General features: G+C 44.3%; 1 protein-coding gene across 2 annotated transcripts in view; it reads left to right on the forward strand.

Annotated features, from left to right (window-relative positions):
- The first annotated feature begins 2,372 nt into the window (after positions 1-2,372).
- KCTD1 (potassium channel tetramerization domain containing 1) overlaps positions 2,373-23,882 on the forward strand; it is a 67,157-nt gene continuing 45,647 nt past the window's right edge. Inside the window, exon 1 of one of the 2 annotated variants that reach the window (XM_034069952.1) lies at positions 2,373-2,475. Coding sequence is in view for 1 of the 2 variants with exons in the window: in XM_034069943.1 (XP_033925834.1) it covers positions 3,589-5,424 (1,836 nt within the window). In the remaining variant the exon portion in view is untranslated. Of the gene's footprint in view, positions 2,476-3,558; positions 5,425-23,882 lie in introns of those variants that run through there. The other variant, XM_034069943.1, reaches the window with a different exon arrangement.

Consider the following 23,882-nt stretch of genomic DNA (forward strand, 5'->3'; position numbering starts at 1 on the left):
AGACTGGATTCTGGGGTGCAAATGAGCTCGACAGATTTTCTTTGTTTCTTGGCTTTTGGGGGATATTCCAGTTTAGTTCCTAGTGAAGCTTCATAATGAAACACCTACCAAGAAGCACCAAACCAGGAAGGGTTAGGTGGCTGTAAGTGAAATAACCACTTGCGGAGACCACAGGACAAGTAGCCTATGTTAGTCTGAAGGAGAATAAAGCTGTGTGGATTAGCACAATAGTCAGATTGTACAGGTGCATAGCTCTAGCAAGTTCTCTCCTTGCCAGGAGCAAGACCAGGGGTAAGGAGACGAGTAGCTTAAAAAAGAAGTAAAGAAAAGCCTGAAACTACTTGTTAATGTGGTTACAAGCCTTTATTGTAAACCAACTGACTCATGGAGAAGGTTTTTAGGGTTTGCTTTTCAACCTGGCATGCTGATTCTGTGGCATATGAACCGATTTCCATGCATACACAAAGAAGGATAATCCAGTCTAGAGTTGCAACACTAGCAGGGCAGGTGCATTATTAGTGTTCTGTGGGTATTACACCTTCTTTACTGATAGCAGTAATAACACATATTCTCTAAATGTGGACAGGACCTATATGAGAATCAGCCTCAAACCTTGAGTCCTAGGGGAGAATATTGTCTGTGCCTGCGTGGAGCCCTCAGCAGGATAAAACTCCAATTAGTGATGTGGAGGGTGGAGTGGATGCAAGTTTAATATTATTATGCCAACTTGGATTAGAAAACCTTGTGCAACTCTGGCGTTTTTGGAATGTAGTTTGATTACCTTGTCTACCTTGAAAATTTGAACAGTAGGATTTAAAAGTCTGGTATACACTGACGAGGCTAAATCTTATCTTCAGGAATGTAGACAGATAAGTAAGTTAACATATAAATGTGATTAACTTACATATGTATACATACACACACACAGATATACATATAGGTTAGACAGGTATATATGTGGGTGTCTGCCCAATTATGGGCACCTGCAGCATTCTAAACACCTCACTTGCTACTCTCTGAATTCCCCCTGGCTGGTGAGGTGCTTCCAGATGATGTGTGTAATATGGATGCTCCGTATACATTTTTCCCCTCCAACCTCACTGCAAGTTCTTTATGTCCTTTATACTTACTATTAGTATACTGGGCTCCATATTCATCTCCAAGTCTGTCATCATAGTTCACCTCCTATAATCAGGAAATGGTGATTAAATGAACATCCAAGTACAGAAGCTGTCAACCTGGTGCTCATCTCTTTTAAAGTTAAAAAAAAAACACAGATATTCAATTGCCTTTTGCACTCATGTGGCTCTGAAATGCTCTTCTGAAAAAAAAAAAGGAAAGCAGCTTCATCTGTTTTAGGACAGGCTTGAGATCAGAGGTCAATGACAGTCATGTCATTTTTAGCATTTGTGGGAACAGTAAAGGAAAAAAAAATCTCAGTAGAAGAGGTGTATGTATGCCCTGCAGTTCTTTGTCTTCTGGGGTAGGATGCTACAGCTCCTAAAAGGAGCTTGTCTGAAGCTTGTCTGATTTTAACCTCAACAAGGTCTTGCTGCGTTTAGCTATCTGTTCAGCATTCGGTCCATCTCATTGAAGGTCTTTGAGACTGTTTCAGGATTGGGTTGCAGATAGCGTATGACAAGAAAAAAAAATAACAACACAACAATCAAACAAAACAAACCCAAACCAAACAAAAAAGAAAAAATAAAAACCCAACCGAAAACCACAACAGAATCCCGTTATTTGTATCCTCTTTCTGTGCACAGGAAAAAATCCTCAAACACTCTAGTATATAGATATATGTCAGGGAACATAATCTGCTCTCAAACTACAGAGTGAGCACAACTACTTTAGCGCGCGCAATAACTTTGACCTCCGTGTAATTACTCGACGCTTACATCCATATAACAGTGCCGGGTTTCTTTTCAATTATTCTCTGGGAGTGGCAGGCTCTCTTCCCGGAGCGCTTATTTATTTCGAATTGGCTAATTTGCTCCACAATTTGCACATCCCGTTTTCGGGATCACACGTGTGTCCGGACGGCGAGGGCTGGAACTGACCCGGACGCCCCGTCCGCGGCCACCGGCCTCCGCCTGGGGTGGGGAAGAGGGGAGGCAGCTCCTGGGCTCGGCGCTGCTCGGTACAGGCACCGAACTTTCCCCAAAGGTAACCACCACGGCTGGGCATCGAGCAATTGCCTACGGATGAGTAAGCAGCAAATGTGGTAACTCGGGCCAGCAGCTCTGCAATTAAGGCTATAATTTCAGGTGTAGCCAGTAGTCGTAATGAATATTTATTTCAAGGTACCAAATAAAAGAAATCACCCGGCGAGGCTGTATAGGGATAGTTTGGTTTGTGTAGTGTGGGTACTACCTTGTCGGGAGCAGCTTCGCTCCGTCCCGGTTGAACAGGCTCCCACGGCAGCAGGGCTTGTGTCCCTGAGCCCGGCAAAGGACCCTTCCCAGGGATGGAAGGGTAAGGCAGTGCACAGCGAAGTGGCTGGCTGCGGCACTACTGGGTACTGCTTCCCCAGGTCAGAGCCGGGAGGGGAGCTAAGAATCAGGAGAAGTCCCCCTGGGGCGGCCTCACTGCGTCCAGCGGCTCCATACCCCCTGCTCTCTGCTACGATTGCTGAAGTTCCCTCGGGTTTTGCTCCGTTGCTGGAGGGGATAGCTAAGGAAGGAGCTGTGCTCCCTGGGAAGCAGCGGCGGGGGGGCGACGCGGGGGGGCGGAGGGGGTAAGGGGGGGCTAGGGCCCTCCGGCTGCCTGGAATTCGGCAGCCCCAGCGAGCCAGAAACTAGCCCGAGGCGTCCGCCAGCCCCCGAGTCCTTATTACTCCTTCTCCGCGACCAGCATCACCGCGTGTCCCGCAAGCCAAGCGAGCGCCGCGGCTCCCACCCGGCTCTTCCCGGGAGGACTGCAAACCGCACGGATGCAAAACCCCGAGGGTCCGTCTCCGCCTGAGCCCCTCGACCGAAATCCAGGCGCCCGGCTAAAGGTGCGAGGCTGGTCGGGGCCGGCGCCCAGGCAGCATCCCGTAGAGGGCAGGGACAAGATTTTTGGGTGGTTTTTCTTTTTTTTTCCTCTTTTTTTTCTTTTCTGGTTTGTTTCTAAGTTGCTGTGCAGTGAGGAGCGCCGACCTCCATCCCAGCTGCTTGGTGGCGGTCCGTCCCTTCCGAAAGAGCTGCTCCACAGAGCGAGTGCTTATTATATGCTTTTTTTCGGGGATGGGGAGGCGGGACGGGCGCTGGGGGTGGGGGGGAACCATCGGGTCAGGGCGGACGCCCTAGCCCGGCGGTTCTTCATCACCCCCGGCGCTCATCACCGTTGCTCGACGGGACGGACCCGAGGTGAGCGGCGGGCGCGGTAAGTACCGCTCCCTTCCCCGCGGTACCCCTTCAGCCTCCTCCCCATTCATCCTCAACCCCTCCCGCCCCTTCCCCGCCGCCGCCACTGGGAGCGCGGCCCCTTTAAGAGCCCGGCTTTGCCTCCCGGTAGCTGAAGGTCATTAAAACACAAAAGCGCTCCAGCGCTGCGGTCCAATATAGCGCATGCGCCCTGCCCGAGGACTGGCAGGGAGACGGCAATATGGCGAGAATGCCTGGCAGCGGCGGCGGCGGCGGAGAGTGGAGCGGCGGAGGGGGAGGCGGACGCGGACGAGGCGGCGGGAACAATGCCGGGGACCGGCCGCCCGGCCGCGGCGTCGCCCCCCGCCCGCACCGCTACTGCAGCGCCGGCGAGGAGGAGGAGGGCGAGGAGGAGGATGAGATCCAGGAGGTGCAGATAACGGGGGACGAGGAGGAGGAGGACGGAGCCGATGGGGGGCTGCTGCTGGACGAGGAGGAGGAAGAGGAGATGGGTCTGGAGTGGGACGGCGAGGAGGAGACGGAGCCGCTGCCGTCCGCCCCGGGCCGTACGCCGGGCGGCGGTGGCAGCGGCGTCGGGGCGGCCCCGGGGGGAGCCGCAGCGGCTGCCCCGGGGGGCGGCGGTGGCCCCGGGGGGGCGGCGGAGGACGCGGAGCTGGAGGCGGCCCTGCTGCTGCAGCGGCCGGAGCGGGCGCGGCTGAGCGAGAACACGCGGTTGGCCACCCGCTACGCGGTGCGCATCTTCCGCGAGTACCTGAGCGAGAAGGCGCAGAGCCCCGACTTCGAGACGATGGACAAGGGGGCGCTCTGCCGGGTCCTGCGCTCCTTCTACGCCGAGGCGCGCTCCAAGAGCGGACAGCTCTACTCCAAGTCCTCCCTCATCAGCATCCGCAGCTCCCTCAACCGCTACCTCAACGAGCCACCCTACTGCCGCACCCTCGACCTCACCAAGGACCCCGAGCTCCGCGCCGCCAACCTCACCCTGGCTGCTGTCATCCGCAAGCTGGAGGAGCAGGGTGCTGGGCCAGTGGTGCAGAAGCAGGCCATCACCCGCGCCGATCTCCGCAAGCTCTACACTTGCAGTGTCTTCAGCACCCAGAGCCCCTTTGGGCTCCTCAACAAAGTCTGGTTTGAGACCTGCATGTACTTCTGCACCAGGGGCCGGGAGAACCAGCGGGAGCTGGAGGAGGACTCCTTTGGGCTGGCTGTAGATGAGGATGGACGCAAGTTCGTCTACTTCAAGGCTCTGGGGCCCTACCATAAGTCACGCTCATCATCCTGGAGCAAAAAGCGGGCAGAGAGCAGCGACGAGGAGAACCTGCCCCGCATGTATGAGACTGGCACCGAGTTCTGCCCCTACGCTAGCTTTGTCAAATACCTCTCCAAGCGCAACCCCCTCTGCAAGGCCTTCTTCCAGCGCCCACGGGACCACTGCAGTGAGGGTGACATCACTTGGTACGAGAACAAGGCCATTGGCAAGAATCTCTTGGGCACCCGCATGCAGATGCTCTCCAAAGCAGCCAAGCTCTCTAAGACCTACACTAACCACTGTATCGGTGCCGTCTCCATTGCCACCCTCAACAGCATCGCCGGTATCGGCACAAAGCTGGGGGGACCGCAGCTGCCGCACCACCAACCCCCTCCCCACCACCACCACCACCTCCTCCATCACCCTGCTGGCGGGGGCTGCTACACCCCTGCCACTCTCAACGGTGGACCACGGCCCCGGCCACCTGCCGCCAATCCCTACGTGCTGCCCAAAGACAGTGATGCAGCACCAGTGAAGGCAGAAGCGGCTGCAGTGGCCCCAGTTAAGCGGGCGCTCTACGAGGCAGTGTTCCCGGCAGGGGCTGCGGCCGGTGGTGATGCCTGTGGGCCCTCTGCCTCCCCCAAAAGACTCTGCCGCCGCCCCGCTGAGCCCCTGGATGCCGCCGCGCCTGCCGTGGTGGTGGTCTCAGTGAAACACGACCCCCTGCCTCACCTCCTCCCCGAAGCCAATGGGCACAGAAGCACCACTTCACCCACAGTAGTTTCACCTGCTATTGTTTCCCCCACACAGGTAACTGAAAAAAGAAAAAAAGGAGGAAAAAAAAAAAAGGTGGCAATGGCAACCCCTTACCCGGTCCCACACAGGCCTCACTGCACCCTGCCTTGCTTCCCATCTTACCCAAGGCTGGGTACCGACGTACACCACCAGCCCTGGGTGGCTGTCGCTGTTCAGGCACCCAAGGAGCCCAGATGCGAGTTACCCGACTTCCTTGCCCCATAACTTCCTCTGGTCCAGTGGCTGCTCGCTGCATGGGTCAGACTCAGGAGGAGCCTTGGTGTTGCCATGGTCCCTGTTGGCAGCAGCACCAATGGCTCAGCCCTGTGGGCTTCCCCTTTCCCTCCTCATTTTTTCTTTCCCCCTTTTTTTCTTTCTCTTTTTTTGCGGGAGATGTGAGTTATGAAAGTTGGGCCAAAATAGTAGATAAGGGCATCAGGTGTCATTAGTGTGTGTGGTGTTCTTGATGTGCTAATGAACTATTTGAATAACCTCAAATGCAGGAAACGGCTGGGAGAATACTCAATTACACACTAGTAATGAGGGTGTAATTTTAAACTTCAGAAGTTAACAAGAGGGTTAATACAGCAATTGCATTAATCTTGTATTTGTTTATTTAAAATAGCTCTGTTTCCTGGCAGTGATCTTCTTTTTCCCCATTTTTTTTCAAGTAAGGCAAATTGGCTTTAGTTGCATTAGTTACTGTACTAGTGAAATACACAGTAAGAGCACAATTGAACAGGTTTAGGTGCAGCTTCACTGTGGAACGAGCCCAAGTTCATTAGATGTGTTTCATTGAGGTGAAGGAGGTCTTGTCAGGAGCGCCGTTGAGCTGTCCTATAATGCGTGTGTTGTGAACCCCCTCTGCCGTGTGTCACACGTGGTGGTGCCTGCTCCCTATCCCCTCCAAAAGTACTTTCCTTTTGGATGTTTGAGAGCTGAAGCTAAATTACTTCAATTAAAGACTCGCACCTCTGCAATTGGCTTGAAGTTTGGAAGTCATTCTAACTAAATCTATAAAGCGTATGTGGTTATGTTGTGCCCCATAAAATACTGTGTTTCAGGCAAGAACTTTACTGCTGGCTGCCCTACATGATTACAAAACCCCTCTGACATTCTTGTGTCAAGTAATAACAGGGATTGCAGCCGTCAGCCAGAGAGCGCGGTGCTGGGCAAGCACAGGTATATGACATGCCTGAGCTGTTTCCGAAGTGGAAATACCAGTTCTGGACAGACTGACCCTTTCAAAGAGTTTGCCAGCTAATCAACCAGCCTGAAGGCTAATTGGGGAGGGAAGAGGGAGGGAGAGCGGGGCTTCCAGTGAATGCCTGCATAAGCATCTATGTTCTTTAAAGTACCTGTGACCTCTCCTTCTAGCAGGGTTGGTTGTTTTTTTTTTCTTTGGACCACTTCAGTGGAGTGCTGCAGTTTGATCTCCTGCTGTATCTGGTGTCTCTGAATGGCTTAGAGGCTTGATTATGTGCAGATAATGTTTTTGTTCTAGCTCATTATTTCAGGTATAAGCTAATGCTCTTCGCTGTGTTTAACCCTGGACTCCTCTCTCCCTCGCTTTTAATGACCTTGAAACTAATTTTGAAACTTCAAACGTAGTTTGGCTCTTTCAGAGCAGCAGCACGTGTGAGCATGGGCAGGGGAACAGGGATCTGGGCAGAACAGTTTTGATCCAGTTAGCTGTAATGGAGTACATGTGTCTTTAACCTGTTAAATGAGGTGGTTCTGTACCTTCAGTCATGAGGCTGGAGAGCTTCTTCACACTTGTGTAAAGCTTAGGTGAGGAGAAATGCAGCTGCTGTGCTGTTTGTTGCAAGGCTGTGATTCCTACATGAAGCATTCAGTGCTGTAGTTCTCATTAGTGGCAGGCTATAGAGAGAAAGGGAGAAATATTTAAAACAGATTATAGACTGCACAGGCATGTGCTGTTTTCTTGCGCATATCAAGAAAGAAAATGAGCAATCAGCAAGGATACCAGACAGTGTGGGGTTTTTTTTCCTCAGTAATTACATGGAAATGTTCATCTCCATTCACAGTTTAATGAGCTAAACAAGCTGCCCAGCCACTTTTGTAGCTGAATCTTTCCTTTGCTACAGAGCTCGTTAATTTAAGTCTTTAGGAGAAGGAAAAGTGTCTTTTTTAATTGCCAATTCTTCTCATGTCAATTTTAACTTACGCACTTCTGGGAGGTGACAAAATGAAAAAATACTGGCTGTGGAATAGATTTCCTTGGGAGAATGTTAATGATAAACTTTTTCTCCCTAGCTACCTTTTATAATAGTTAGGCTAATAGAGGTTCAGGGCATTTCCTGGGGAAATTAATGGCTGGCTGGGGTTAATGGCCCAAGGCACTGCCTCAAGCCATCAACTCTCCCAGCCGGTCATTAATCCCCAGGAAATGCCCTGGTCCTCAATCGTTATTGCTTAATTATAAACAAAGGCTTTCCAGGCCTCTCATCAAGTAACATGACACTAAATTCAGCTGTTGACAAATATTACAGATTCCTTGAAAACATGAAGGTCGTAAGTCTGTGGTTTATTGGTCATCTTTGTAATTATTCTTCTAGGGGATGGTTTCTGCTGCCCTTGTGGACTTGTGCAATACTGTGATGAAAAACTGTTGGAGTGATGAGTGGGTTTCTCAGCATCTTTCTACTGTGTGCATGCATGCTCTTTTTTTTCATAGCATTAAGCAAAGTATAGAAAAGGTTTAACAAAAGCACTGAATGGAATGAATGTCTTCTGTGTTCACTGACTACAAACTTTTAAGTGTAAGAATCTCAGCAAGGATGTTAATTTTATGTTTTTCTGTTGTGGTTGCTCCTGCCTTCTGTTTTAGCCCCAAGATGTCTTTTCAATGCTGGGCTTGTAGGAACGTCCTCCAGAGATAGGGAAAGGTACATTAAACCTTCCTCTTGATCCAATGATTGCTTTAGGTTGCAGCCTTGAGAGCAGCATTTACAAAGTGTATTTTAAGCATACAGCACTGTGCCATCATGGCACAACTTTTTTTTCAGTACTTATTTGCTCTGAAGTGTAGCAATTTTCCTGCCACTGACAACAGTACTTCAGCTCAAGTTGATGACAGAGGGATGTAATTTGGCTGTTGTTCGTCTCTCGTGTTACTGAAAAATGAACAATAGCTGAAGTTTAAGCTTCTGATGCTACGATGTGGTGGTAGTTGTTGAGATTTATAGATCTGGTACATGCTGAACTTACTACAGTAGTAATACCCCAAAATAGGGTTAGGAAATAGATTGGCTTCTGCCATATGTGAGGGGAGGTGTGTGTCACTTGAAAATGCTTCCTTTATGTTGATTCTGTAACTCAGTCGGGTTTTTTCTTGGCTGCTTGTGGAGAGTTTCTTCAGTTATTAAGGTATCTGCTAAATGCTCCGTGATTAAAACATAAGCCACATGCATTTGTCTTGGCTGTTCTGGGGAATCCTTAAACATTTTTTTACTCCTGCTTTAAACTGGGAGCTGCCGTTTTTGTTTCCTTTTGATCTGGCATATGTCTCTTCATTGCTTTATGTTCTCTTTGAAGGGCTTACTTTGACCAGAACCAGAAATCTAGTTCTGACTGCAGGTTTTGCAAAAGAAGGCAGAAGAGTAGCACATTATGAATATGAGGAGGTAGCAGGTACAACTGAGAGCAAATCAATAAATTAGTCTAGCTCTTTTTAGTACTTTTGTTCAGTTGATTTTTTTTTAATGTGGATAAGAATTCTTCTGTTTGACCTTTGATCTGGGAACACCCTGCACTTCCATAAAATACCCACAAAAAAGGCTTCTGTTCTGTACAAATATTTGTAGTACTCTGACCAGAATCATCACTAGGTGCTTTACGAGTATGGGGGGGGGGGAGGGGGGTGTGGTTGTAGGAGAGCCCGTCATAGTGCTTCAGGGAAGGGTGCTTAGGGTAGTGGTGTTAGGATGCTGGGCTTTACTTCTAGGCAGGTAATAGATGGGGCAATATCCCTATCTTAAGGCTATTTAGACTGATGACTGCTAAATACCGTGTTAGTTCTTGTGGCAGGACTGCTGTTGATGAGGTTTCAGAGGATAGTCCTGGCTGCCCTACTGCCTAGTTAGTGCCATCCTGTTTGATTAATGGATTATCCCAGGTTGCAGGAAAATCAGGATTTGCTTGGTGTCTTTTTTAAAAGAAATGCTGTGGTTAAAAGCTTAAATGTTGAGGGTTAAAGGAACTTTAACCTACAGTTAAAGAAACTGGACCTACCTTGGAGGCTACTGTTTGTTTCTTGGTTGTTGTTTGTGGTTTTTTTAATGGGAAGATTTTAATCTTCTCCGAAGTTACAGATTTGGGAAGTGTTTAACTGTAGAAGGGAGCTGTTATACCTGGTAGTCATCAAAATTGCTCTGAAATCCTCAGGAGGCTGGGAATAGTGTAGCAGGGGTGTTAAATATAGTCCCCAAGCACAGCTTTCTTACCGGTCTCCATAGTGAAACACGTGAATCTGGACTATTGCACTCTTTAGTGGAAATCTGTTGTTTGTAACTGAGTGCTTCTAAAGATTGTTCAAGAGAGATGGGGATTTTTTTGAGGACAGTAGGATATCACAGGCTATGGTCCTTATAAGTTAATGAGGTTTGGTAGACATGTGTTTCCCAAGATGAGTACAAGAAAAGCAGGATAGAGATTAGGTTTAGGGACCTTGTATACAGATTTGAGGGCAGTATATGCCCCGAAAGGAATGAAGGGAACAGTTTTTACGTTCCTATACTGAAGCTGATCCATTTTTGGATCAGCTATCAGAGATGGAGTTGATTTGAGGTGACTGAGGATTGTATTTTACAGATGATCTGAGAATGGTGTTTTGATACAAGTATTTAGAATTGTGGTTGTGGGGTTTAAAGTCAAATACTTGTCTTTATAGGTCCTTTTAGTTGCATTGGCACATTATTTTGGAGTTATTAAACTTTGTAGCTATTTCAGATGGTGTTTTTCTCTCCCTATCACTTTAGTTTTAAGAATATTTTTACTTTTAGAAATTAGACTCCTTTTATTTAGTTAAATCACATGAGTCAGAAAACTTGCTTGGTCCAGCCTTCAGTGATGGTTAGAATGCAGGAAGTGATCTGTTTTGTATAACTCAAATGAAGATGATCTTTTTAGCACAATTAGGAGGGAAAAAATCCAGTATGACTGAAGCACTGTTGTATCTTAACACTCTGTAAAATTCTATGGACTCTAAAATGACTATATTTGTACTCTTTCTCTGTGCACATCAAAGATAAAATGCACAAACTTAAAGGCAGCAGAGAGGTTTTTTGTTTTTGTTTTTTAATTTTTTTATTTTTAACCAAAAAGTTTTTTTCTGTGATTCTCCTGTAAAAAGATTTCCCATTGCTCACTGCTCTCCTAGAGAGCAAGAGATCAGAAACCTGTTCAGTCTAATTGGTGAGTCTGTATGACAGTGAGCTGCCTTATTTCGTGTATGGTGTAGAAATAAATGAGTGCTTAAACCCTTTGAAACACAGCACTACTGCAAAAGCCATAGGCTGTAATTAAATTGAATGTGGGGTTGTATTGTCTTGTGCCTTTGGCTATAAACTTGATAACAGACCATGGTACACCCACTATTGTGTTAGAAGCTGGAACCTAATTAGTGATGTTGTAGATTTTCAGTCACTTTGGAAGCCCTTCTGTTGGTCTTTTTCCCTGTGTCCTTTCTTTCTTATTATTTTGCTTTTCTGTTTCTGAAGCAATAAATGCACCCTCCTTTTCAGAAGGAAATCATTAAGGGCATGTAGCCAAATATGTATGTGCAAGATAATTTTTTATCGCATTTTGGATTCAAGGGACAAGTGTTGGTAACTGCATTTTATCTGATGTGGAAGAGATTTATTAGTGTTATGATAGTAAAAATATATAATCATGTTTCCAGGGAATGCTTTCTAAGTCTCTTCCAGGCATTTGAAGGGGGAGTGAGGAAGGGATGGGAACTTCTTATAATACCTTGATCTAAAAGTAACATTGGAAGACATAGGAATTAATTCTGTTCTGGTTGTTTTTTGAGGATTATCCACAAGGAAAAATGGCTCTTCCAGGCTTTTAGAAATTCACGTGCTTTTGCACTCAGCCAGTTTTAGTTAGTTGATCTGAAAACCTTCTAACTTGCTAAGAATTTAATCCCTAATGAGGGGAAGTGCCTTCCACATGTTCTTATTGCCATTTTTAGCTTGGGAAATAATCAAAGTTGTATTGCACAGATGTAGTATATGCATTTCCAGTAACTTCCTACTTACTTGATATTTTTACCTATTATTATATGCATCTGTACACTTCTACAGCTAGGACAGATCACTTCAATTAAATTGAAACTGAGTGAAATTTTTAAGCTCTGTTCACTTTACCAATGTGTGAAAGCATTGTTTTCACTGTATGTGTAGGGCTCATCTACTCCATATAACACAGTCCTGTGCATAGATACAGATACTTGTGCTAACACCTCTTTGGGACTTCTGATTTGCTTCTTGTACTAACCTGGGAGGTGCACTGTGCTGATGTGGCTTACAGTGTTTCTGGTGCTTAAACTGGGTAGTGTAACCTGGATAATGTTATGTACCTTTTGGCAAGGAGTAATCACTTGTCTTCAAACATTGGCAATGACAGTGTGAAAACGATGCTTCTTGTGTAATGCTCTCATGGTTTTCCATTGAGGAACAACAGGAATGCAGGAGGACAAAGCTGATGCAATCTGCAGGGATAAATGGACTATAAATCCCTTGGTGAAGCTTCCCCAAGGTGGGGGTAGGAAGGGAGGCTTGAATGTAGCTCATGGGGGTAGGTGCTGTTCAGGTAACACAGGCTGGACCACTTGTCCTTGCAAAAGGAGGAGGGCAGAAATCTCTTTATGGAAGGTGAGGCACAAGGATAAATTTTGGTTTTCCTTCTGTTTTCTTATCCCAAAGATCTTGTGAAGGTGCTGGGGTGATTTCTGATTTGGCCTTACCTCTAGCACAGTGTTTAATTTCACTCTCTCCTCCTTAAATTGCCCAGGAACCAGGTCAGATGATGCTGTTATTTGTTTTAGTTTGCTTTTCAATATGGGAAGTGGGAAGGAGAGGAGGCTGTGTAGTTGGGATTCTCATGCTTGATAGCTCTAATAAAGAGGGCACAGCTCTCAAGCTTCCTTGCAATTTGGCATCTATGTATACTGTTACTACTTTTAATCTGTCAGAAACATAATGCATAAGTGAATGATTTCCCTAAACCACCACTTTATTTTAAACTTCTCTCTCTTTTTTTTTTTAATGTCTGTCTATTTACGTTTAAAATTAAGGATTGCTGGGTAAATTTCAAGAGCAATTTCTCTACATCCTTCAGCTGAATCCTGCAGTGATATATATATCTGCTTCTTTCACTACTGTTTATTTTCTCCATATATTTCTAGTAGGCTTCAAATTGGCAGTGAGAGGTTGGGCTGAAGTAAGGACAGCATCCTGTCTGGTGCTTTGATCTTCAGTTAGTAAGGTTCGGTACTGGCATCCTGAGTTCTTCCTGTGGTCAGGGTTATTGGCTGCGAAGCCTGTGCTTCCCTTGCCAGTGTGAGCTCTTGTTTTATGGGTGAGGAGTTTGCAGTGCACCCAAAGGAACAGCACTGAAACACTTGGGTGCAAGAGGAAATCATCAGTGGTTAATTACCAAGTAACCTCTGGCTTAAAGCACCCCTGGAGAAGAAGCAGAGGAAGCATGTGGTGTGTTTGGCTGACACAGGGGTGGGAGCATGGGCTGTGTGGGTTTAGCACGAAAGAGAAGGGGAAATCCGCTCACGTTGCTGTCCTCACCTCAGTTCTACTTGGGTTGAGATGTTTTCTCCTTGTGCCTCAAGTGTGGGGAGGAGGAGGAGAGAGGAAGGTGAAGTGGGCTTAAGTAGCTTCCTTCCTCCCTTCTTACAAGGGCTGGCTGTTACCTATGACATGCCTGATAAATTCCTTCCCTCGTATCGAAATTGCCCCATTCAGAAGTATGCAAGTCATCTGAAGCGCTGTAATTGACCCATCTAGTTTTGATGCCAAATTAGGAGGAACTAACTGTGAGAGTGAGGTTGACAAATTGGAAAGTGAAAATGGGAGCACAGACGCTATAGCAGACAAACCTGTGGCTGTAGTATGAATGGTGTGTGAATATCAGATGCCTCTCTGAGGGTTTCCCAGTGTTTCTAATAATGTTATGACTAGTAGCACTCACATAAAGGATACCTGTGTGCTCTTCCTCCTCATCTCAGATATGATGGCTGCAGTTGTTTTTCACAGGAGTTAGCTAGAAAATTATTACAGACCAAGTTTGTGGCTACTGGGAGGTGATGATTTGTGTGGCCTTTTATATAGCTTATCAGTGCTAGTTTCCATCTTGGATTTAGAAAACATGTCTTTTTCTTGTCATTGTAACACTGGTTTCTGGAAGCTTTCCCTAGACCATTGCAAGACCAGATTCATGTTTCTTCTCCATTCTTTAAAATGCCTTTGTTTGGGGATGGAGAAGTAATAAGATGCTCTAAAAGTGAGTTTTGGCAAATAACCAGTCCATAAAGAGCTGCTTAGCCTTTTGGTATATTTTAATACTTTATCTTGTCTCTTAATTTGGTAATGCTCAAGTATGCATCTTGCTGATTATTTTTATTGGTAAATACAGTTTCTTTGGGGGAAAAAAAAAACCCAAAGCATAGCAAACACCTCTCTTTATTTGGAAATGCACACTAATCAGTGACTGGCAAACGTGGGAGTGGAAAAGTGACTGTTCCTGGGGGCAAAATGGATAATGCAAAGCTCTGTGGTCCATGAAACCATGTGAGGGGAACTTAAGTTCTCTAGAACTGACAGATGTTGGTAGGAATAGATTTCTTTCCAGCACAAACACTTGAAAAAGTGATATTCCTCAGGAGGGATGAAAATGCAAATCCATTCGACTCTGTCTTTTCTACCCAAGTACTGTTTGAAAATAATATAGACAGAGTGGGACTAACGCAGTTTCAGTGTCAGACTCAAAATTAACTGCTGCAGAATTGTCTTTTTGAAGCTGTTGCCAATCCAAAACAGTAACAGTTGCAGTTTGACTTTTTTATATACATACTTTTTCTTTTTTTAAAAGAGCAGTAACAGCTTTAATGTCCTTTCATAACTTTGTAGTTTTGCCTTTCTTTGGGGGTATTTGATGCATTTCCAAAGCAGTCTTATTCCTGGTTTTCTCTTCAGAAGTTCTTGCAGAAAAGTTACCTTTTCTGGGGTGTATTTTTAATGTGATATTTTTGAAATGCACCTGCATTTGTCAGTGGGTTTCAAATAAAACATTGTGAGGTTTTTTGACATCTTCCAAGTAGGACCTGAACACAAATGTTTTGTGCTGAAAGTACTTTTAGATACAACTGTTTCCTTCGGTTTTAGGCATTGAAAAGTATCAAAAGTAAGGAATTTAAAAGAAGAGTAAGGAAACCCAGGTTCATTGAAACTAGCAAGTATAAATTTGTCAAAATGGGTATCGAGTTTAAAACGTACAGTGACTCAATACTAAATATAGTATTAATTTAGAAGCTAATGCATTGCACTGGTGTATGGAAGTATAACTATGCTACTGTGTAAGTGGTAAATGTATCCCCATGATACAAAGAAGGATAATTCAATGCTCTGTTTTTGAAGTTTGCTCTGGTAATTCATTAGGAAAAGATTCCTCATGCCTGTACTGAAGTGGAGTAATGTTAACCAGTCAGTTTTCCTCAGTACGGTATATTCACTTCCCTCTGCTCATAGGTATATTCAGGATCATGAACATAATAGTAGGCTAGATTTGCAGTACAGGATAATGATATGGTAGTAACTGTTGCAGTCATGTAAAACATACGGCAGGCACTTCCAGAAGCTTATGTGCTTTGGTTGTTGAGAGATATCAAAGTGTCAGATCAAATACATATCTTTCCAGGAAAAGATATACTCGCTGATAAATATTTTCATTTGGTTTTGTTTGTTTTTAGATTTCACAAGGCCTGTGTCCAAATTTTAGCTGAAAAAGCAAAACACTCTTCCCTCTGCTCCTTCCTGTGCTTGGTAGCTTAGCTGAATACTCTAACTTACTGAGGCATTCCTGTTTCTGTAAACTGCTGGACTGATTCCACTGGACACTTTTTTTGCTACAGGGGTATGATCTTGCAGGTGTTAGTTGCTGTCAGACGCTCCGGTGTGCTGAGGTTCTGACATTCTTCAGTGCAGATTTCCAGTGACAGAGCTTCAACTCCCCAGCTACCCTAGCCTTCGCAGCAGCGGTCCCTTGCTCAACATGTGGGATGGCAGAATCCTCTGTGCCCCCATCCTGCCTGCAGGGAGCTGGTTCAGGCTCCTTCAACACAAATGAGCAGGAACCACTGCAGGGATGCTGGGTACTACTGCTGACAGCCTCTGACTCTGGGCTCCTGAGGATTCTCTTTAACATTACTGACAGTGATCTGAAATAGCCGTTACCTCTTTTATCACAAAGGACTAGACTTTTAGGAGGGGAGGAGAGCAGAGATGAGCACGCCAGCTTATCTGGAGGTCAGAGAGCATGGGTTAAATAACTGCCAGCAGGATTCTGAAGGCAGAACATGAGGATTTTGTGAGAAGAAAAAGATCTAGAAATGAGTGGAAAAGGAGGGGGAGAGGGAAAGCAGGGTGAGGAAATGTTACAAACTATCCTGTAGCGCATCAGTTTGGAAACTAGTTCTGTATACCAGTGTGCTTCTGCTGGATTAGTTTAATAGATTCAAGGGGTAGGAAATAATGCTTCTGTTTAGAGAGGAGCTAAAATTGGAGGAAGAAATTAGGATTTAATAAAATAACAACCAAACCTTCTTTCCTAATGCTAAATAACAAATATAGTAGGTGCACTGAAGTGAGCTTTGATCAAGCAGAAGATAGATCCAGAGAATTGGCAAAGAGGAATTATGCATTTTTCTTTTTAAAGTAGAAATGCTATAGGAAAACATAAAAGAACAGTGAAGGGGTGGGAAGCAATTTCTGGTTTTCTTCAACCTTAAGGTTAGTTAAAAAAAATGAGTATGACATGAGTATGAGAAATACATATTATTGTCTCTTATGGAAATTAAAATATAAAGTTGGTTTTTTTTCCTTAACCTTAAGAAATGTGACGTTTAAACCAGTGGTTTCCTATAGCATTTTATGTCAGAGTAAACATTGGTTCTTGGGTATGTATCCCAGAAGAAATCCACTATGAGTGCTGTGGTAAAATGTCCTATAAGCATTGTTTGGTTTTATGCCTAATGGACAATAAACTAGTTTTCTCAGGCTATTTGAAATACCTTTTGTAAATTGTAGTGTCTGAATCAACTTCTCATTCACATCTTACTAGAACTCAGTGAGGAAGTTAGGAAAACATGTTTTTTATCAAAGTGCTGTATAAACTAGTCATCTATTCCATTAATCTTTAAGCCAGTTCATAAAATTCCTGAGAAGAACCCTCGTAGGTTCCTGCTTTGTCCCTCCTGGATGCCAAACAGAGCAGGAGCAGCTCCACTGCATGATGGGAGGGCATGTGGGAAGTTTAAGGAGTGTAGAGGAGGGGGGACAGTGGGAGAGTCGTTTTTTCCATGTGTATCTGACTCTCAGTTTCCTAGGAATACATGTATTGTTGAATTAGTTCCATGAATAGCTGTCTGCACCCAGAATGACTTGTGTATGCTAGTTGTATTCTGTGTATATTAATGCCTGTATTTTTGTTGTGTCAGTTCATGTTATATATGGGAACCTTAAATGCCTCAATGGTGTGCTTGATCAAAACGGTTTGTTTTTTTTTCCCCCTAAGGAAACCAATGTAAGGTGGTACCTCTGAAGTGAGGAGTTTCTTGTTGGTTCTGGTGGTACATGGCTGGATGCTAGCCTTCAGCAACTCCTTCTTGAGGAGCTGTTAAGCTGCTATCACACTGTAGTCCACCTTTTTCATAAATGATTTTGAACCTCTACACAACCTCTTTACAGATCTCTCTTCTGTCATGTTTCTGCCTAAGCAAATAATGACTGGGAATCTGAGATCAATGTTTACAGCATCTCTTCCTATGCTTTATATACAGCTGTATCAAGATGTATGGTTGTGTACTTTATCAGAAACTACTCAAGGGAGAAGTTTTCATCTGATCAGCAGTGTTTACTTGCTGGCAATAGTATGGGATGCTTTGAGGACTGTTATAAAAGCAGTAGTATTGCGTTTTGGAAAAACTGTCAAATGTGCTGGCTTTGCTGTAACTTGAAAAATAAAGCTTTGTGTCTTACCATGGAAGAAAGTACATGAAAAGTGGCACCCACAACATAAAGCCTCCCTGGAGTGAGTCTGCTATCTGTGTGCCAGTGGGATGATGCTATGAGACTTAAGAAGCTGTGCTTCAGGATATAGGAGATGACAGTGTTGGACATGGTGTCCCAGTTATAAGGAGGAGATAGGCTACATGGCTGAGAAGGATGGTAAGAGATGTTAATCTGATTGCACCAGCAATCTAGCCCAAAATTGGGTGAGGAAGAAAGTCATCATCTGCAGTAACTGAAAGCATGTTTTCTGGTGTGAAAATTAGCTGTCTTAGTCTAGCTTCCAGTGAACAAGTATCCTTGCAATGCAGGCCACCAAAATTGACACTGATTGTCACTCCTGTTGGCAGCCTGGGTGGCAAGGTAAGGGGAAGAGCTGCCCTTCCTCAGAGGTGAGCTCCTGAGAGACAGTATGGGCTGATGGCTGTATGAGACAGCTCGCTGTGCCAGTGGTACACTTGCTGTCTGGATGGTTGGCTGGGCTGCGGATATGACGTTATCTAAAAGTAGCAGACTTTTATACCAATTTAAGTGGAAAACCAAGACTAATGGCCAAATTCATACTCTGTTTTTCACTAATAGTGAAAACCAGCAGTTTGCTTCTTCATCCTCCTGGCTTTACTATCTTCATATAACTGTGCTGCCTTTACTGATGACTTCTTGTGTCTAATAATTTCTTCATGAAGCAGATGATTATATTTACTTTATCCTGCATGAGCTTCTTTTTGTCACTCATTTCCCTCCACTCCATTTCTACTCCAGGCAAAAATTATTTCCAGCTGAGAAGGGCTGGATGCGCGTCCTCCCAGAGCAATTGTAAATGACCCTACAGATTTGCTTGTAGAAAATAAAACATATTTCGCTTTGGTGCACACCCCCTTTTCTCACCTAGAAGGCATACAAGAAAGGTCATATGGGGCCAGACCTGAGGGGTGTCTGTGCCCACACCCCATCCCCACATCATGGCCAAGAGCAGGTGTCTGTAGAAAATAGAAATGGACAAGAAGGTGGTGCTTCTCATGTGGATGTTATAAAGATGTTTGCCAGGTCTCCCTCTGAGGTGCAAGTGGTATGGCAGAAGGACATTTATCATTAAAAAGTAGATATTAAATGCAATCCCATTGGGCTTGTAGGATGAATGGGCCCCTTCGCATTTTTCTCTCAAACTGATTTGATGGGAATGGTGATTACAGACAAGGTAAACTTGTTTGTACTTCATTCATTAATAACAAACTATAAACTGCCCTGCCTCCCCTCCCCACAGGCAAGGCACTTGAGGAGATGCCAGGCAATTAAAGTACTTAAGACAGTAATTACACTCAAATATACAACAAAAATAAAATCACTGAACATGATTTTCTTTTTTATGCTTGGTTTTGTTCTCTGCATTTATTAAACCATGATTCTTGCCTCATGATTAAACAGGAATCTCAACTGGTAATACCAAAGTGTGCGACAAGTTTGCTTTGGTTCAGCTGGGTATTTAATAACCTCTTTGGTGGTCTTGCTGTTAAACTCTTCACAGCTCTGAAACTGCAGCTTTTTAGATGGATCTTGGTACAGAAAGCCAGAGCACCCCTAAGTCTTAGCACTGATCAGTAGGGAGATGATACCAATGCTCCCTTGAAACTTTTCATTTCTTGGCTTTCTTGCTAGTTTTCTTATTGTACAAGGAGTAGCATCTCTGTTTACTGTCATGCTAAGGATGGGAAGATTGACTTAGGCTGAGGCTTTCAGTTAATAACGGACAATTGGCTTCAGATTTAAATATTTAAATTTAGCTGATGTATTTTAGACATGTCCATGAACTTGAGTTGTTCTGAACCCATTTAATGAGTTAGCATCCTGTAGTATAAACTTGTGTGTATGCCAGCTCAATGTATTTTTAAGTGAAATTCTTTAGTGAATTCAATGTCCCAGATAAAATACACTTTAAAAAGACAGAAACTTAGCTATAATGAGATCCAGCTGGTGTGCATAAACCTTTCACATTACATTACATAATTAAGTTGGCAAGTAATGTATGGGGAAAAGTTCTTGTTGCTTATTCTTTTGTACTGGAGTTTTACAAGGCTGTATAAATACTGTAAGTATTTAATGGGGGAAATGGAGGATTAAAAGCAAACAGCAGATGATGTATGATATAAAATTGTCATAAACCAAATGTGTAACATTACCTTTCTCGTATTTAGTATTAAATGACTGAAACTTGACAGTGTTCTGAATGTCACCTATAGCTCTCATAAGAACAACTTCCAATTGATTGATTTGATTAACGTGACTAGTTTAAAGGTAGATTGTTTTATGCTAGATTATACCAGAGCATGGATTCCCTCTGAGTAATGTTTTGAGCGGTCTCTTTATTCGTTATATGCTACATCGCTGTGGTATTCAAAGCAGGGTACAGGCTCACAGACTCCTTACCATAATTTAACAACCTGTTCTCCTTTTAACAAACTATAATTACAGACACATAAACTATGTCTTCATTTATTTCCACGGTAGAGCATGGGAGAGGAATGTGGGAAGGCATTCCTTGTGCCACCATCAATTTACTTTCCTAACTAGCAGTTGTTTCATAAACATCCTAGAAAGCTCTTGAAAATACTGAATGTGGAATGTGCCAAAAATGGTTAAAATGCAAGATGTTGTCCTCTGACAGGCAAGCCCTGGCAAATCTTAGCTTGATGTTACTGCCCTCGGCTGCCCTCCTCCTTTGTGAAAGGCTTTTGCTTTGCAGAGTCAGCAAAAGGTACTGTGTGCCTGCACTTCAGTGGCTACAGGAAGCCTCGGTCAAGGGATTATTATGGGGGTTTTTTGGGTGCTGTCATCATCACCAGCAATTTGGAGTTTGCCATGTTTAGTCCGTGGACTGGAACACAGGAGGCATGGGCATAAGGTCTGTTTTGCCAGCTCTGCTATGGGGGTGGTAGCCTTAGGGAAAGGAGTGGTTAAAAAAAGAGTAGTCCTAAATTGCACAGCTGTTTGCTGCATGATGGTGAGTCTGAGCCCTCAGCTATCCTCATTTAAAGGGAATGGTCAGGCAGGCATCATAATGTATTTAAAGCTTAGGCTGTTGTTCTTGTGAAGAGTGTAATTTACAATAATTGTTGCTTTTAATAATAAACCGATTTATTTGAGATGTCTCAATGCCCGCTAAGCACTTAAAATGGCAACTTAATTTCATGATGCTGCTACCAATGCAGGTATATTGACCTCGAGCTGTTCACGGGGGGATATTGTGGGGTCATTTCCATAGTGAAGGTATATTGTGCTTAAGACCCCTTTTACAGAAGGGAAAATGAATTTTGAACTAGAAATAAACTTTCACTTGCCCAAGATTTATTCATTAAGAGGTGAAAGGAACATTCAGAATGTAAGCGAATAGCAAATATCTTTTGGTTTTGTGGGTTTGTAAGTAAGTTCCCGTAAATCAGTCAGCAAGTTCTCAGTTGTGACAACCACATCTCATGCTCTGACATTGCAGCCACCACAAAACTCAAGTGAAGGGTGAAATCAACCCATAATAAGGGTGGCAAGCCAAATGAGTGCTATTAAAAAACCAGAGTGCTGCCTTGCAGATTTCTGTCTCAATTTTTTGTGAGCTGTCAGTACACCAATAGACTTTTGATCACCCTCTCTTTCCCCTGTGAGTCCCCACATTGCCCAATGCTCTACACAGTAAAGCAGCAAACAAAAATGTATTATGGGACTTTGTGGGGGAAGGATGGGCTGAAGACCATTAAAAGCTCATTCATAAGGATTTGACATGGTTCAATATTTTTTGATCCTTGTTTTTAAGGAAATGCTTATGTTAATGAGCAATTACTGTAAAATATGGGAAAGAAATAGGTTAAAAGTCAAAGTAATGATAATGAGGAATTCTCTGTTTAGCTCTCTTTGCTCAGAAGGCTGAGGTCCACACTGCTCCTGGTGAAGCCAGCACAAGGGGCACTGGGCCCATCTCTGATTTTCGGGTCAGGGTGAGCTCTGATCATGCAGCCCAGTGCCACCCAAGCATCCCAGATTAAAAAATGAGGGTAGGAAGCACTGCTGCTCAGCAGCTTTGGGTCACTTGACAGGGCTGTGCTTCTTGACAGCTGCTTGCTGTGTATGGGACTTGTGAGCAGCTGTCGGACCTGCCAAAGTGGTGGGAGCAGTGGTTGAAGGTGCCCATAGGAGTGGCTGTGAGCACCCAATACCTTGTGTGCTCCCACTGCACAGAGTGGCCGCACTAGGAGTGAGGTGTGAGCTTGCTTCAGCCTTGGAGCGGCTGGTGCCAGGGCTCTGCCAGCCTCTAGCCAAATGCTGACCTGACCCGACCCTGCTTGGCTTCAGATCCGGTGGGATCACAATGTAGCAGGAATAAGAGGCACTTTGTTCTCCATTGTAGATAGACTGCAATTAAACTCGATAGTCATGAGGCTAGATTTACTGCTGTGCTCTCGCTCTGTTGTATTGCACAACAGCACAGACGCTCAGAGAGCAAACGAATTTGATCTGTGTTTCCTCAGGATTGTGAAATCCTCCTTCTGTATAAATTTGCTGGCTGAAATTTGAACATGATTTATAAAAGAAGCCTTTCCTCTTGTAGTAAACATAATTTCCCTTTTTGTAGGGCTGTAAGACAGATGTTCTTAGTCTGCAAGGTAACTTTTTCAGCATGCTGTTCTTAACGTGGGTTTGGCTCATCTTCACTGCTGCACACTTACTAACTGAAGCTATTTAATTCGGATGCAAAAGAAAAATAGTTTCTTTCAGCATTTGTACTTAATGCTGGCTTATAAGAAATGCAGAGCAAGGAAGGCATTTGTTTTGCACTGTTCAGAGGCTTTCCGAAATTCTCTGAAGTGTGCTGTGGTTCTTATTTTTGGTCCATTTCCTCTGTCTTCCATTGCAAGTAGACTTTCTCTTGCTAATCTGCTGCCTGAAATACTCTTTGTTTAGGACAGCAAGTCTCTTTCTGTTGTAATCAGGGCTAGGAATTCAGCTGCAGGGTCACTCTTGGTGCTGTAGAGTTCACTGACCATGTTTTGCTTGTGGCAGTCCTAGCTTTGGCCCCTTTACACAGATCAATGCCAGGCTAACCCCATTTATTGCTACTACTGAGTCAAAACTCTGCTTCTCTTATTTAATTTAGCTCAAAATAGACATAATCCGAACAAGCATCAGCATGGCAAAGGAGCCAGAAGAATGGGAGGAAGAAAGAAATCCCCACACTCAGGGCTTTTTTTGGATCAAATATACCAAATGGTGCCAAGCTTCAGATGGGAGAAATTAGCTTGTACTGTATCGTTAGACCCTTTATAAAATCAATCATTGTTATTGATTCTAATTTGCATGTGAGTATTACAGTTTATCTGGTTGTCTTCAGTTCCCTTTTTGTGTTTAAAGACATTTCTAGTGTAATTGCTACTGCTTAGGCTTAGCCATGCATTCAGATTTATTCTGGGTTTCTTCAGTCCCAGATGAATCTCCTGGTTTGCTTCATTGTGCCCCCAGTAGGTGAGCTTCCATCCTTATTACTAGATGTCTTCCAGTTCTTACCACAACGTTGGCCTCCTAGAAACTTCCAGACTTGCACCTGGAGAAGCGAAGTTGCTGTTGGCAGGAGTGTGTTATTCTCTGTGAAGCTGCTTTGTGCTGGGCACTTCGTAAGGCTTGTCGTTATGAGATAGGTTAAGAGGTTTTGTTAAAGCAAGTGTGTGGCAGGTAAGATCCCTGGGGCTATCAAACCCTGTGGGTGCAATGTAATTTTTTTCTCTATCTATGGCATACCTCAATATGATGAAGTGTTGGGATCCTCAGGACCTTACTTGAAGTTTAGATGACGAGACCTGCATGGCATTGTTGGCATCCAGCCACCTTTTCTGGCCAGGGCTGGAGTTATGAATTCCACCCACCACACCTCATTCCACACTGCTCGTTAAATATGTGGAATAAGGCACAAACATACCTTCACCTCTTGTTGTCTTCTGGGTTGAAGCTCTGTTCGTTGTGCAAGGCAGCATGGGTGGAAATCATGAGGCTTAGTGTTTCTGCTAAAAATCAAAACCCTCTTGCCACACATCTTTCCTCCCCAACACCTTTCCCCCAAGAAAAATCTCTCCCCAGAATATTCCTCTTCAGTTCTTCAACTCCAGGGTGGTG

Source organism: Melopsittacus undulatus, chromosome 1 (genome assembly GCF_012275295.1).
Source record: "Melopsittacus undulatus isolate bMelUnd1 chromosome 1, bMelUnd1.mat.Z, whole genome shotgun sequence".
Lineage (NCBI taxonomy): Eukaryota > Metazoa > Chordata > Aves > Psittaciformes > Psittaculidae > Melopsittacus > Melopsittacus undulatus.